At 28.8% G+C, this 17,060-nt stretch overlaps 2 protein-coding genes across 2 annotated transcripts; both read left to right on the forward strand.

The window, feature by feature from the left end:
• Window positions 1-3,276: 3,276 nt before the first annotated feature.
• LOC100817328 (transcription factor CSA) lies at window positions 3,277-5,060 on the forward strand. Its single transcript, XM_003522509.4, has 2 exons — window positions 3,277-3,592; window positions 3,890-5,060. The coding sequence occupies exons 1-2, from the start codon at window positions 3,445-3,447 to the stop codon at window positions 4,756-4,758; spliced, it is 1,017 nt and encodes a 338-aa protein (XP_003522557.2). The 5' UTR covers window positions 3,277-3,444; the 3' UTR covers window positions 4,759-5,060.
• Window positions 5,061-13,759: 8,699 nt separating this feature from the next.
• LOC100788635 (basic blue protein) lies at window positions 13,760-15,138 on the forward strand. Its single transcript, XM_041015061.1, has 2 exons — window positions 13,760-14,029; window positions 14,561-15,138. The coding sequence occupies exons 1-2, from the start codon at window positions 13,846-13,848 to the stop codon at window positions 14,758-14,760; spliced, it is 384 nt and encodes a 127-aa protein (XP_040870995.1). The 5' UTR covers window positions 13,760-13,845; the 3' UTR covers window positions 14,761-15,138.
• The last annotated feature ends 1,922 nt before the right edge of the window (window positions 15,139-17,060 follow it).

Genomic DNA, 17,060 nt, shown 5'->3' on the forward strand with positions numbered 1-17,060 from the left:
CATTTTGAAGGGTTGATAATGACTCGATCAATTATTAGATTTTATGTTGTGTCAATTTATTTAATTTATTACTTACCAAATTAAAAAAAATTGAAAGTCATGTAAAAATAAATTAATTTTTTTAAAAAAAATTATAATATCGATGCAAACCAAGCCATAAAAGATCAATTTGGTTTAACTCATACAAATCAAATCACATTGTGAACATTGCTAGGAAGTAAATTAATGAACTTTCCAAAAATCAAGCCTAATATGATGATTAACTAAGACAAATCAAATATAATAAAAAGTGAACTTATTATTCAATAGCCCAAGTGCCCAACCCCCACTAAGTGTATACTATATATCATCCTTTGAGTGTTGAACTAATCCCTGAGGGTTTGAGATGAAACCTTTGTTGCTATCCAAGCTCCATCTCGTTCATATTCCAGTATAGCTTAGTTGAATTATAAGAAAGGGAGACAATTTGGTTTTAAGATGTGATTCAACTGTTGGATGGGTAGACATACCAATTACTATTAGATATCCATTAAATATCCAATGAACTGTAAGGTAATATTACTGTCAACAACATATATGTTGATGTTTACGGACAAACTGTATTCATATTTTGATGGGAAGATAAGTGTTTGATTTCGTGGGGTATGAAATCTCAATCGGTTAAGAAACACATTAGAATAATAGTTACTTTACTACGTGCTTCAATGTTTTATTTGACTTGCCATCTGCATGGAATTGAAGAATGAAAAACTAAGGCAGACGGTTTGGAAGTACTTTTCTTGATGCCATACTTACACGGTATTTGAATTAATCCTAAAGATTAAAATTTAACTGATTTTGACAGCTCTCTGACTCTCTCATGGCCATAAAAATGATCCCATTCATTAATAACAGATAAATTTTCATAAAATTGAGGTCGTGTTTACCGGGTTTGCTGTATCTTTTTGTTATAATCAATTAGAGTATCGTTAACCTAGTTAACCTCGTTTATTAATTTTGTTATCAAAACAATTTTTTCAAACAATCTTACATCATATGGAGATTAATTCTCTACAAGATAGCTATTACTGTCGTAACCCATTATAAGTATTTTATAAATGATAATTATAAGGAATCAAATGTGTTTGGATTTAAATTAACTACGCAATGCATTCCACTCCATTTTTTCCTCTTCTTTTCCGTTGTTGGGCTTCACGTGCGTTTTTAATTTCCTGAACTACTTTAATGACAAGTCCTATCTTGAACTGAAAAAAATGGAAACATATTCTTTCCATTTGTGGCTATACTTTACAAGATTCCGAAAGAGAATTAATGAACACATGAAAATAGGTGTCCACTTGATTATTAACTTGAATGACCTAAGTTCATCTGTATGATTTTAACTTATATAATAAAGTAACCAAAGCCCAATATTAATGCAGGTTGAACTCTCTTGAATCTAAGCCTCACTACCCCTATAGACGTAATACTTCAATGTTTATTCTGGTCCATCTGTATGATTTTAATTTATTGTCCATGTATTCACTGAATCGTATTTTATCCTGCAAATTGATTATTGCTCAATTCATTTTTGACAAGGCACTGTAAGCAAATTGCACTTGAACACTGACAAGATGAGGTAAGTGGTATTTCAAAGAATTTTTTATTTTAAAAAATAAAATTGAAAGAGTTTAATTGAACTTATAACACATACACTATTTTACTATATTTTAATAAACTTTCTTTAACTTATTTTTGAATAAATTTCATTATTTAATTATAAATACATTCATATTTAATAAAAACTAACGGATACAAATTGTGCCTTTCTTTATATATATATATAACGGATACAAATTTAAACTTAGGACCTTGTGCTAACTATCTAAATCTCCTACCACTAGGCCTAGGTCAACCCTAATGAGTATACCACCAGATTTAATACTATAATGTTTCTAATTTAGTGCATGATGTCTTTGGCTTTGCCAACCTTCTTTTTGCTTTAATTAATGGATATGTGATTTTATTTTTATTATTAGAATGTATCATTGATGTAGATGAAGCAAAACGGGTTATTCGACCTAATGTGAGGCCGGCTCGATACGAGTTATTAATGAACTGAGCAAAAAAAAATTCAAATTTAATTCGGGTCTCTAAAATGAAATCAAGTTATGTAAAAGCTTATTTTTAGGGTTTTATACATTAGGCCATAATCAAATATAGATAAAAATATTCACATTTAATTCAAATCTTACATTTCATCATACGAGTTTGAGTCTCTGACTAACTTGACCTATTGTATCAGTTTGGGTTTCACAAAATCTTGAAGTATTTAATGCAAATGATATACCTATGACTTAAATTCAAGATTATTAGTTAAGTTAAAATAATTCTATATCGATTAATCACGTGTTAAGGCATGAATTCCTAGAATTAATAGTTGGATGAACGTCGAAAGAAAAAAAGTTAAATTGATGAAAAAATAATTTCTTTTATAAGAAAATATAGGTGAATATTATCCCCCAATTACTAAGATTCTTTTTTTATATTATTTCAACTACAATTGCAATATTATTTTTTTAACAGAAGCACAAAATTAACATATTAATTACAGTACTACTAGAAAATATTTAAAAATACATACACAAATGTGCTACCTATCCTGTATACAAGACACATAAAAAGCTATACCCTTCACATGTTGTTAATTTGTACCACCATTAATTATAGAAAGAAATTTTTTGGAAGGAATTTGTTTTGCAAAATAATAATTTTTTAAGATTGATAATTCTCCAACAACTTTATCTATCGATATTGCTTAGAAACCGCTTCATTTTATCAAGGTCGCAATTACCTGATGTGGGAAATCAACCACAGTCTTCGATCAAGGAGAGACGTCCCTTTAATAAAAACTCTACGGTAACCAAACAAGTGGATCTGATTATTAACGTGGTGCGATGGTTTATATAATAATTGAAGGAATTTGAAAAGGAACAGCAGTAGGAACTTAATTTCCTTTTTCTTTTAATTAATAGTAATACACTGATAGTGACAAAACAAATTGCTAATTAATAAAAAATCATTATTAATATAATTTGTGATTATATGATACAATAATAAATAAATTTATTATATATTATGTCTTGTAAATAAATGATAGGGTAATAATATGCGTTACGAAATCTATGTTCCTTGTGAAAGGTAAAGAGGAATTTGATAAAGAAGTTGAATAGCTAATGAGATAGTATAATATAAGGTCTCTATTTAAGTACATGTAGAGAGGGCACAATCTGTCGTGTGAAGACAACAAAAGTGACTTACCATCCACAACCCTAAACCAACCCCTCTCCTTTCCTATATATCTTGTTCGAGACTTCTCTTTTATGTGCTTGATGTTCAAGATTTCTCGCCGCTTGCTATCTTCAACATAATATTATCGCTACCCCTCTCTTCTTCATCATTCCCATGGAGGATTCTTCAGCTGGTGAAGACACCAGGACTTGTCCCCGTGGCCACTGGAGACCCGCTGAGGATGAAAAACTTAGACAACTTGTTGAACAATATGGTGCCCAAAACTGGAATTCAATCGCTGAAAAGCTCCAAGGAAGATCAGGTACACATAAATACATATCATAGGATTAATCCATATCAATCTCATACGTATATATAATTGGATTAATAATTATCAACTTAGCATCCTCCTTGTTAATTAATAAAAAATTTAGTGGAATAGTGGAAGATCTAATTCAAGGGTTTATTATTAATTAGCTTAAATTAATATTACTATTGCACCTAGCTAGAGCCAACTTGATTAATTCCTTAAGAACTATATATTTAATATGTATATAAAAATCATGCATGTCTCTGTGTCTTGATTAACAAAACCTTAATCATACGATTCCTTGATCAGGGAAAAGTTGCAGATTAAGGTGGTTCAATCAGCTTGATCCAAGAATCAACCGAAGGCCATTCACGGAAGAGGAAGAAGAGAGGTTACTCGCGGCTCATCGCATTCACGGGAACAAGTGGGCACTCATAGCGAGACTTTTCCCCGGTCGAACCGATAATGCTGTGAAGAACCACTGGCACGTTATAATGGCGAGAAAACAAAGGGAACAGTCCAAGCTATGTGGGAAGAGAAGCTTCCAAGACGTTTACAACGATTCCAACAACACGTTCCTCGAAAAAAGAACAACACCACAATCTCATCATCAAGACATGTTGTTTAGTACTACGAGATTTGGGTTAGAGAATGGAAGATTCTTTGACTTTCGAAGCCTCGATAACAATAAGGATGATGATAATAATTATAGGATAGTGTCAGATACTACCTCTAGTACTTCTCTGGCGTCTTGGAATTTTGCTTCTGTGCCAACCACCACCTCCACCACCACAAAAGGCGCGAGAGACTATTTCAACACTTCTCGTTCTTCTAGTGTTTATCTCTCAGAGTGTTCCAGAAGCTCAGATAGATCGTTTCTTTACAGAATTTATCCAAATCCCGCATTCTCTCTTCCCAACTACAAGAGAGTTGTTCCAACAAGTCCTTTTAGAACTTTCCTTGGTTCTTCTGATCATCATGATGGAAGGATCATAAAGAGGGACTTGATGAGTTTCTGTGATAATAATAATAATAACTCATCATCCACATTCAGCAAGTTGAAGGCTTCCACGGAGAAAGATCATCAACAACAACAAACAAATGAAGATGAGACCAATGTCGAGCCCAAAGAAGTTCCTTTCATTGATTTTCTTGGTGTTGGTGTCTCTTCATCATAATGACGACCAATCAAAAGGTTTAATTATTTAACTTCGTATGATACTCATATATATATATATATATATATATGATCTGTAGTTTGTTTAGCTTTCTAGTTTTCACTCTTCCATATATTATGGATTCTAGCGTTTAGCAAATAGCAATTCTAGCTAGTTTAGTTTTGCAGTAAAGGCTATCGTAATTATGAGGCCTTTTCAACGTTTCATCAGGTTGTGTTTAGAGTGAAAATTTTCCAACTTTTTTGTTGTTGTTGTTGTTCATAACTTTAATTTTATTTTCTTGTCCCCGTTTGAGGAATAAAGCTTTGAGTATTGATGATCTGATTAAGGGTAGTGAATGATTAGTGTGAGATACACGTTTGTTGCGCGTGGCTTGGAGTTGGAGCTGTATGAATATATAGTAAGTGCATATATAAGGTATTGAAATTTGAAGACATTAACTGTCTTTATATATATATATATATATAGGACATATTAGATGAAAGAAGTATTTTATCATGAGAGGTAAAAAAATTAAATAATAATCTTTAAATCAAAATATATATAGGGACATATTAGGTGAGAGAAGTGTTTTATTACGAGAGATGAGAAGATTTAATTAATAATATTAGATACATGTGTATCTAATATTAGCTCTCTCACACATATTTAAATTTGAACCTTCTATTTTGATCTAAGGATTGTTATTTACTCATCTTTTCTCTCATAATAAAACACTCATCTCACCCTCTTATGCTATATATATATATATATATATATATATATATATATATATATATATATATATATATATATATATATATATATATATATATATATATATATATATATATATATATATATATATATATATATATATATATATATATATATATATATATATATATATATATATATATATATATAATGACAACTTCGATTCTAAGCTCTCACTAAGAATAAAACTGGATGGGTGCCAGATACAGCTATCTTTTATGCCATATTTGCATGTATATGTTATACTAATTGGGAGATTGTGATCAAGTGTGTAGGTGTACACAACTTCTTAATGAATACAATGCATGCATTAATTCTTCCTTGCTCAACAATTCACGAAATTGATGATGATGATTTCTGAATATTAGTCATTGCTACTTGTGTTTGTTGTACGTAGAATCTCATATTAGGAAAGCAGGTTCATAAATGAGATTAAATAAGGTATAGCATAGCTGTTTCTTATACTTTATTTGTAGTTGTTTATTTTTATGAGAACCAGTGAGTACGGTTAGGTTAATTATAAGAAAAATATTTATTGGACAACCTTGACTTGTTTACATACAACTTGAAAGAGAAAGAAAGAAAGAAGAGATAAGAGTGACTGATTTAATTGATAATGTAGTGTGATAGAAAAAAAAAATAAAGAGAAAAGATAATTATTGATAGGGTGTTTAAAATTTTTAGTTGTGCAAATATAATCACTCTAATCACTTAATGGTTTTGAATGATATCACTTTAGATGTTTTCTTAGTTTTGCAGAACACATGCTGCTTGATATTTCAAAATTATCATTTCATTTTTGATGAGACTGTTGTTTTTGTATCTATTTACTATTATGTTTTACAAACACGCCATAATGTTTAATTAGTTGAAAATTAATTCATAACAGAGATAGATTTCATAATATACACATTGCGAGCCAAAGTGTATTTTTTTGTATTGATTCTTGCGAGCCAGTGCCTTCTACCTAGCTAATTGTCATAAGAACGGTTATTAAATTCGTTTGTTTTATAGCCAAAAAAATCTTACTGGTATCCTATACAGTTATTGAATTCGTATGCCGGATTAATATTTTAGAAGGTAGTTTGATTTTTAAAATAATTAACTTTTCCTAACAATATTTATTATTTAAGTATAGATACATATAAATTATTTTTTTATATTTTTTTTTATCAAATTTCTCTAAAAAATGACACAAATTTTATTATTATTATTTTCGTTAGAAATTTTTTTATCCATCATATTATTACAAAAGAGTTCTTATATCACTGATTTTACTGTCTGTTTTTATCCTCGATGAACCAGAGCTGACTTAAGTATTATTTATGATTCCAGTTGGTTAAAAATGTAATGCACTTTAACTTCGTTTGTTTTCATATGAATTGAACAAATAAATCGCTACCTATGAATATATTTAATTAACTAATTTTTAAGAATAAATAAATAAATATATAATTATGAATATATATATATCGTATCCTGCGAAGTTGCAACTACCCAAATATTATTTTTTCCTTCTATTCTAGACACATTACCTGACGTAAAATGGTCACTGAAATCAAACAATGATGCCATAACTGTCATATTTGGACATACGCCAATAAAATGTAAAGAGAAGGAGTGTGAAAATTAAAAAAGTATTAGTATATGTTATAGGCCATGAATAACGTATAAAAGATGTTTTCAATGGGTGTGTTATTAAAAAAGTTAATTATTAAAAACATATATTTCAAAATATGTAAATAAGTTTATGCTTTAGTGCTAAACGTGCAAGCAGTTGATGGACTTAGGCATCCATTTCACAATTAAATTTGTGCAAAAGGAAACATAGTGTGTAAATGGTTCTAGTGAGGTATTAGCAAAATAAACATCCTCGCTAATGTCAATAAACCTTATATCCATAACAAAATGATAATATGGAAAGATACTAAAGAAAAACTTATATTAGAATGTTTGGAAACTAAAATGTAGAGCAAACAAATGAAACCATGAACTGTACGCGTTTTAATTAATGTTATTTCTTTGTATGGTAACTGTAATATAATATTCATTCCCTCGCGCCATGGATTAATTGGATAATAAGCAAATCAAAACATTCAGTGGTTTTAATTATATAAAACAAACGAATTATTTTTTAATAATATATAAGCTAAAATAATAGCAATAATTGATATATTATCAAGCTCAAAGCACTTGGTGTCTAAGATGTTTAAATGATGTTTAAAAGCTCACTTGCGTTAACTTAATAATGAAAATATTAGGTAGTTTACATGAGATTCTAAATTTTTTTTATCAGCAAAAATATCATTTTATTAGTGTCAACAGCTTTAACCCAAGCTGTGTTAAAACATCAGAATACAAGAATCCGATTCTGCATTAGATTCTAACTTAAATCTCATTATTGTTATAGTACGTCAAAAGATAAAGTTTAAGAATTAGTTTTTTATGTATTACGTACTAAATCTTCAGGAAAGAAAAAAGGTAAGCCAACCACACAACCCCATGGAGGCAGGACCCAACTACGAACTACCATTTTCAATGTTAACTCACTTAAAATGTGTGGAACTGAATCCGTTTATTAATAAGTTACCAATAATCATAGGTATAAATAATATCTATTTATGTTCTTTCATTAAGTAGTTTAATATTTGAATCTTGATGGTTGAATATGAAATAAATTATGTTAAAAAAAATAATTTTATCTTATGTATAGTTATGATTTCTAACAAAAATTAATCATATCAATACCATGATAAAATTCATTTTTTCTTATCCCTAACAAAATCATTGTTAACTAATTTAAATTGCACGTAAAATTTTAATTAAATTAAGTTGAATTAAAAAATGTGACATGATAAAATATTTTTGTATAATGATGCCAAAAAATTGTATATTATTATTATAAAACATTTTTAGTTCCTTTAAATATAGCTAAATTTAGTTTTATTTGTTTAAAAAATAGCTTTCATCATCATAACTTATTTTTTAAAAAATAGTATTTTTTTATCACCAATTTATAATAATATAGTATACATGTAGACATTCCATGTCACTTGTCACCCTAGTATGGTTGTTGATGTAACATGACTAAATGCATGTTACTTTACTAATGTAAATAATGACAACAGTTATATTTAAAACATAAAATTTATAAATTAAAAATTAATATTTTCAGAATTAATATCAAATTTAATTATATTTTTATGGAATAAAAATATATTTAAATTTATTATAAAATAGTACATTAGTACATTATTTAACAAATTTATTAACAAATTAAATAACTCATAAAAAATTATTAAATAATTTGAAAAATTTATTAGATAATTTTTTAGGATAAGTTATATTTTTAGTTTTTGAATTTTTGATATTTTTTTTCTAAACTTTTTGTTAATCCGTCAAAGTCCTATAATTTTTTTTTTGTTATTTGCTTGCGTGTTCATACACGTGACCAATAATATAACGTCATGTTGTATATACGTCAATGTGGAATTTATCAAGTTGAATACATGGCAATGGAAGACTCAACACATGTTTGGACACGTATGCAGTTAAAGGCGAAGATGGACAACAAAAAAATCAAAATTTTGAACGGAAAAAAAATTGAAAGATTTTGACCAATTAGCAAAAAATTTAGAAAACAAAATCATAAATAAAAACAAAATTAGGACTAAAAGGATTATATATGTATATATATAATCAATCATCCACTTAATTTTTAAATACTTTTTCTTGCAAACAAGGTGTGTCATTCTTCTAGAACAAAATAAACTAAAAAACCTCCAAATTTTCCGTTAACAATTAAAATAGCTAGTGCCACCGTGCCGGCAGTTGGCAAGTACAAAATAAAATAGTGAAAGATTGCTTTCTATGTATGAGTCAAGTAGAATTCTCCATCCAAATCAAGTGTCACACATGCACACTCATGTAATTCCCAATCACAGCTTTTCCTTCTGGTTTAACCTATTATTAATATATAAAATATATAGTATTAATGTTTTTCTTTAAATTGCAGCATTCGTTGCATCATAGCTTCTAGTCATAGCCACTATCTTTGACATATGTAGCTATATAGGTCTTGGGGATAGAAATATAAGAGTCTGGATAGAAAATTATATTGTTGATCGAATTGCTCTAAAGAATCTGTCAATTTGGAAACATAAGCAATCTTCAATCTAACAAGACTTTAAAAAAATGAAAAAGATATATTTATTTTTTAATTTAGCTTCAAATTATAATATATATTAAATTGATTTGATAGTAGGTAAGAATCTTTTCATTCACCTTGAGAACAATTTCATTTTGAAATAGTCTTATCTTGAGATTTGTACCAGTTAGATTTTTTTTTTACAGTCAAATACTATATAGAATGAAGTACTGTTCTAAATCTTGACCCGGGAGAGATATTTTCAATCTACAAAATTATCAGTTCAATTCCACGAGGATAATATAAGGAGCACGGATATAAACTCCTACTATTTATCTTTACAGTTATCTTTTTCTTCCACTATAAAAAAGTTGTACTGACTTTATGGAACTAAATAGAATAAAGCAAGCATGCACTTTAGCTTATCAAACTTTATAGTGGTTCTTCAATAAAGATATAGGAGAAACCTATATATCTTGTTTGCTTCAATTTGCAGATTGATAACACTTTCAAATAGCATAATTTATTAACAAGGTACTGAATTAAATTTGAATTCCCACTAGGAGACATGACTTTACTTGAACTAATTATAGATATATTTCTATAATGTCAAACCTTTTTCTTTTGAATTTTTTAAAAATGCATTGCGCATGACACATACTAATTTGCAAACACTTTGAAGAGTGATATCCACATATAGGATTCTTTTCATGTACCTTGCTCCTGTTTAAAATAGTAAAATTATATTGATAACCTCAGAATTAAATTTCTGATTGATGTATACTATTCGCTGATATTTGACTTAATTAGCTAGGCAAGAGGGGTGTCAATTTTTATGGCTACCGGCCTGTTTCCCTCCGTATAAAGTATGATCTAATTTCTTTCATTTTCTCATCCAATATCAATGTGTATTTCTTGCCTTTTGACATAGTTAAAGGAACTAATATATATAATTAATTAACTCTAACTATCGAAATTGTGACCTAACCGAAAGCACTTGGGTACCACCACCGACCACATCACCCATGTCTAATTTCCATTTAGATGGCTGATCATAATCATGCATATAAGCAAAGCGAAGAAAGAAAAGAACAACAAAGCTAGAGATGAGATGAAGGAAAGAATAAGAGGCCAATAGAAAAGGAGTGGTCTCTCTCAAGCAACATTGCAGCAATGCCCTCAGTGGTCTTGTTTCACACTTGCTTTTAATTTTTCTGTAAAAGGATCTCTTTCTTTGTTCCAAAGTATCTTTTTTTTCCTCCCAAAGACTAGCTAGATGGACGTAAATTGAAATGATGACCGTTAAACACGCGCATTTGTATATTTATCAATATATATATATATATATATATATATATATATATATATATATATATATATATATATATATATATCAGCCAGCAAGAATTTATGTTTAATTCACACATCATGGGACTGGCTGCTCAAAATCCTCAAGAGAAGATAAGATTTCAATAATGTAAAATCACCTGCTGAGATAATTGTCTAATAACATGTGTCTATTTACGATTAGTAACAAAATCCTGTTTAGAAAATAAGAAAAGTAATATGATGTTGGAGAAAGCAGGAATCTATTGATTTCTCTAAAATTTTCTAGCTATTTAGAAAACTCGTTTACATATATACTTGATTAGTTTGAGAACCAAAGCCGGCTAATACAGTAACTGAACTGGTTTGTTTTAAATTTTAGGGTTTTAAAATTGATTTTATGGTAAATAGAATTGCTAATAAAAGAAGTAATTTTTTTTCAACTTTTGGCTATAAAAAAATTAAAATTGTATATCAGTAACAATGCAGAAATCCTCAAAAAAAAAAAAATGGTAACTGTCCATACAAGATATACACAATCACAGCAATTTTTGTTTTTTTTTTATATGTTTTATACTTGGAACTAAGAGTTGTCCGATTTAGTAAGTAACAAGATTTTACATTTTTATTTTATGTTATCTGACTTCTTTTATGTTGTTCTACTCTTTATTTTTGTTGTATTGTAAGTCTTTTTAAAATCAAAGGTAAAACAAGTAATTTGCTGTTGTTTTATCTCTTAAATTTATGTAAATCAAACGTATCCTAATATTAAAATAATTTTATTCACTAACATTTTATTTGACAAAATTAAAATTAAAATCTGTTGGAGTATAATTTAAAATTCAAAATTACTATTTGAGTAAGTGAAAAAAACTTTATTTTAAGCTTAAATATAATTATTCTCCCTATTTTTCTTAAGATGTAATTCTAGTCGTCCATTTTAAAATAGAAATACTTCATCTCTTTTTTAAACAATTCACAATTTAATTTAATCTTTAATTTTATATGTATATATTATTTTTTTATTTTAATCTAATTGAATCTAGATCTTACATATTTATTTAAAATATTATTAATAAATTATTTAATTAATCAAAATATAATATAAGAAACAAAAGAAATAAATGTAAACAAAATTAAACACTGAATCAAAATTATGAATTTTTAAAAATAAAAAAATCAAATATATTTATTTTAAAATTAGATGATCAAGATTTAACAAAATAAGGAAACCTATATTGCATTTAAGGTTTTTTTATCAAGTCAAATCACAATCTAAACACACCCCAATTGTTTGCAAGCTTCCGGGGGATCAATGATTGCAAAAAGGTACCAACTGAAATAGGATGGGTTCAAAGTTTGCTACAGTGCTATCGGCTAGTGTAGCAAATTTATTAACTAAGCTTGATTACTATTTTAATATATTTTTATTATTAAGTGAAATATGCACATATACAATTAAAACATGAATTCAAAATTTTTAAATATTAAAAATGTTAAAGTAATCTGTTAAGGTCTTTCTGGAAGCCCAAAAGGGCATGATATATATATATATATATATATATATATATATATATATACTTGAGGTGAGGTCAGTAGTGTCAGAGAGTCGACAACGATAGATAGATAAGCGGCTGGCACAAACAAGTGCTGTCCAATGAAGGCTTCACGGGTGTGTAAGTTTACAGCAACTTCATCAAAGTTGTGTAGTCAACGTTGCCATTCCTTACTTTAATTGCTTTAATCATTTCTTCCTATCCAAAACCTTGCCATAATCTCCTCCGTTAATCCCCCAAAATTCACGCGACTAATTTTTCAATTAAATTTATGTCCATCTTTTCAGGGGCACTGGTTATTCCCCACCACACACAGCACCTAGCCTAGCCATTCACTAGGCACTGTTATTTTTGTCTCTTTGAGGATAATAATTGACTTGCTTATGTACTAAATTGTTATTTTAGATTTAAATAATTACTCATTAAAATATTATGGCAAGGTTTTAGATAAGATGTCTTCAGAAACTAATTAGAATCACTTTTTAAATGTATTGATCGTTAATGTTTTTTATTCTTTTAATTTATTAAGAAGTCTATTAATATGATATTTACTATTTACTAATTTGTATAAAAGGGGATATATTTATTCGACTATTAAAAATATAAGTCAATACATTAGTTAAAAAAATTATACCCTCCACTTTAATCATTTATTTTTATGGATATTTTCATAATAAAATTAAAAGTCATGATGATATTTGGTCTTAATATTTTTGTTATGGTTTAGGCCAAAATCAATAGTTGAAGAACATTTTTTCAAACCGTAAATATCACTAAAATAAATTTTACTTCTTTCAATTACAATTTTTTTCCATACACATAATAAAAAATTAAACTCTTACAATATATACTTAAAAACTCAGCTATTGTGTACCTGGAGGTTATTAATTGGGGGACTGCTAAAGCTAGTATAAGCAGTGGTATTGGTATTGCTATTAAATTTTTAAAATTGCATTTATATAAATAAAGTTCACAAAATGTGTCCAATGCCTAGGGCACAAAATAGACCCAGTTACTATTTATTTAGACCCCACCTCATCATACAATTGAAAGGTTAAAATGTCGAAGGTGGCAGTTATCATGAGGTACCTCGTAGTTGCATCCATCTTTTAACAAACTAATTATTGAATTAATTGACCTTAATTATTAAAGAAAAACCATCCATCTGTCTGTACACTGTGTCCCCATTTATATATAAAACAATCTCAAGGCCCATAATGCGACACAATCAATCCCATTATTAAAGGGATAAGCCTTCAACCTTGCAACACAACACTACAACCTAAGGTCTGCACTACGAGAATGTCTCAGGGAAGAGGCAGTGCATCTTTACCTATTGTGGTCACTGTGGTTTCACTACTGTGCCTTTTGGTTCTTTTGGAACGTGCTGATGCAGCAACTTACACCGTTGGAGGACCTGGGGGATGGACCTTCAACACTAATGCTTGGCCCAAAGGAAAAAGATTCAGAGCTGGTGATATCCTAAGTAAGTAAATTTAATTAGTACTCCACTCCTTGTATGTCACTTCAAAAATTAATGTTAGTAACACATTTTTTTTATAAGTCTATCTTTTTATACTTTTTACTCATAATTTTATAATTTTCAATAAATTTTAACATGTAAAACATATAATAAAAAATGTGTTAGAGAAATTGTTTTTAAGTTGAATTTTCTATTGTCATGTAGTCGATATTTTAAAAATATTTTTAAGTTGAATTTATCAAAATGATTTATATTAAGAAATATTTAAGTCTCACATCATCTAAAAATAAAGTCAAATTAAAATATATAAATAAAGAATAATCCTCACCTCTTGAATTAATTGTTGGGATTGAATTAGATCTCTCAGATTATTTATTTATTGTAAGAATTTATGAACAGTCATATCTTTATCAGATGGTTCTTATTGTCTGACCGTGAATGTTTGTTTCTCCGACGGCAGGAAATAGGGATCCGTTGTTATACTCTTCATCATGTATCATTTTGTTAATTTTCTGAATGTGGTAATTGTTGCAGTCTTCAATTATGATTCAACGACCCACAATGTGGTTGCTGTGGACAGAAGTGGATACAACAGCTGCAAAACGCCAGGGGGTGCTAAAGTGTTCAGTTCAGGGAAGGACCAAATCAAACTAGCAAGAGGGCAGAACTACTTCATATGCAACTACCCTGGTCACTGCGAATCTGGGATGAAAGTTGCCATTAATGCAGTGTGATGGTGCTTAATACTTCTTGAGTTGAAGTGAAAATTAAGTTAATGGTCAATTAGCTAGCATTAGTAAATGTTAGTGTGTGCTCATGTATGTACTTTTTTTATATGAAGCTGTTATATATATTTATTAATCACTATAGTTTTGTGAAGCAAAGTGGGAGTGAGCTGGCTTGGTAGATCAATTGTTCCTATGTTTGGTATGTGTTGTGTAGTGGGAGTATAAAAATGGTCCATTAGTCACGGGCTCTTCTTATTAGACATTGGATCTACATATTTTGAAGTTATTGAAAGTCTCAGAGCCAATTATCTGTATCTGTGTGTCGGTGTCACAGTGTATGGTTCTATTACTGATTTTGTTTGCTTCAATAAATTAAATTTCCTACATTGCTCCACTTACTAAAGGATGATGCCAAAAGTTTTTTGGTTGGAGCTAGCTCTGAGGAGTTAGATTAAGCTTATACGGACGATCATTATAATTAATATATAATTAATATATGTAAATATATTAATTATTATATCAAAATTAATTATCACAAAATTTATTATTTAAACTTACATGCATATTAAATATATATTAAAAATTTAAGTATTATATATAACGACATTAATTATTTTATAATATAATTGACCTATTAGTTTAATTGGTTAGAGTGTTATACTAATATGCGAAAGTTACAAGTTTTTTATTCCTGTTTAAATCATTAATTTTAAATTAATTAGTAAAATATATTTTTTTAAAAATTGTTTGAGCCACTTACGGGTGGGCAATGCATAAGCCTCATACGATACGGGTCCTTATGAGGCTTATGGATTCTCAATTCGTATCAATTTTACGGAAGGGCAAAACAGGAATCATGCACAATTGTTAGGTGTACTAGTACTAGTAATTCTGTTGGATGCGCGTAACAACGCTCTGCAGTCTTTCTAGAATGTCTTTGGGCCCTCTAGAATCATTATTCTAAAAATAAAAAAAAGGAGTGCATAATAAAATATAATTTTACATTTTGAAAGAAAAAAAAAAGGGAAATGCAGGAAGCAATAACCATACCCCAAGGCTTATACTTTTGGGTCGAGACAAGCTCACATAAATTAGGGGTTGTTGCTTCCTGCACCCTAAAATTGCTTCCTACATCTTTTTGAAATGTTTTTTTTCTTTGCTTCCCACATCTTTCCGAAACGTTTTTCTTTCCTTTCATATCGGTCATTTTGGAAGAAAAACATGTAATCAATTCAGAATGTAATTTAATATCTCAAATTGACCAATTCAGAAGCCAAAAAAAGAGGTGAAAGAAGCAATTTTTGAGTGCACTAAATGACAACCTAAATTAGGCAACGCCGACTCAGCTCGGAAGGGACATAGAAAATGGGAATTGTTATTGGCACATAATACTTTTGCTAATGGTACTACCCACGTGCTCTTTGTCCATATTCCAAAATTGCCCCCTTAAAAATGCATAACGGAAACATGTTTCGGTTGTGTAATTTTTTTTTGTGCTCTCTAACAAAACAGAGATATGTTTCTGTTGTATACCTCCACAACGGAAATATATTTCCATTTTGTAAGTTGTTTTGTAAAAAAAAAACATAATCATGTTTTCGTTGTTATTTTTGTTTGTCAACCATAACTTTTGCTAAATTGTTAAGGACCTCATTAAAAGATTGACAACACACTATGAATCACGTACAACAATTACCAAACATAATTAGCAAAGTTTATAATCCACATTAATTGAATAAAAACATTAGCTAGAGTTTTGCCAAGTATCAAATGAATACTCATAACAATACTTAATATAAAAAAAAGTTGATGTCTACTAGAAATTGAGATCCTGCAGTTGAATGAAACATCAATGAGTTGAGTTTTTTATGTGTCGCAGGTATGGTCTCTATCATGAATGAACTTCATGCGTGCAATGTGTACTCCATTGTGGGGCAATAAGAGACAAGGGACAAACGTCCTTTAAAAACTTCTATATTATCATAGAAACATGGTATAATTGAGTTAGTTAACAAATCAATTAATGTTTGCAATACTAGAAAGTCTCTTAAGTAAATATTGTATACCTACACAAAGTGATTCCCGTTAAAATATTCAATTGTAATAAGGCATTGTTGTGTCATAGGTGGTGTCGAACTCCTGAGTAAAAAGAAAATCCAATTTTGGAGCATATATAAATAAACACAACATTATACCGAACAACATTAATTAATTAATAATATAAAATAACTTTTTTTATACTAATAATGTATGTATTAAAATTAAAGTCTTATTTTAATTTTGATATATTATTAATGTCATTTTTT

Source organism: Glycine max, chromosome 4, assembly GCF_000004515.6.
Source record: "Glycine max cultivar Williams 82 chromosome 4, Glycine_max_v4.0, whole genome shotgun sequence".
NCBI lineage: Eukaryota > Viridiplantae > Streptophyta > Magnoliopsida > Fabales > Fabaceae > Glycine > Glycine max.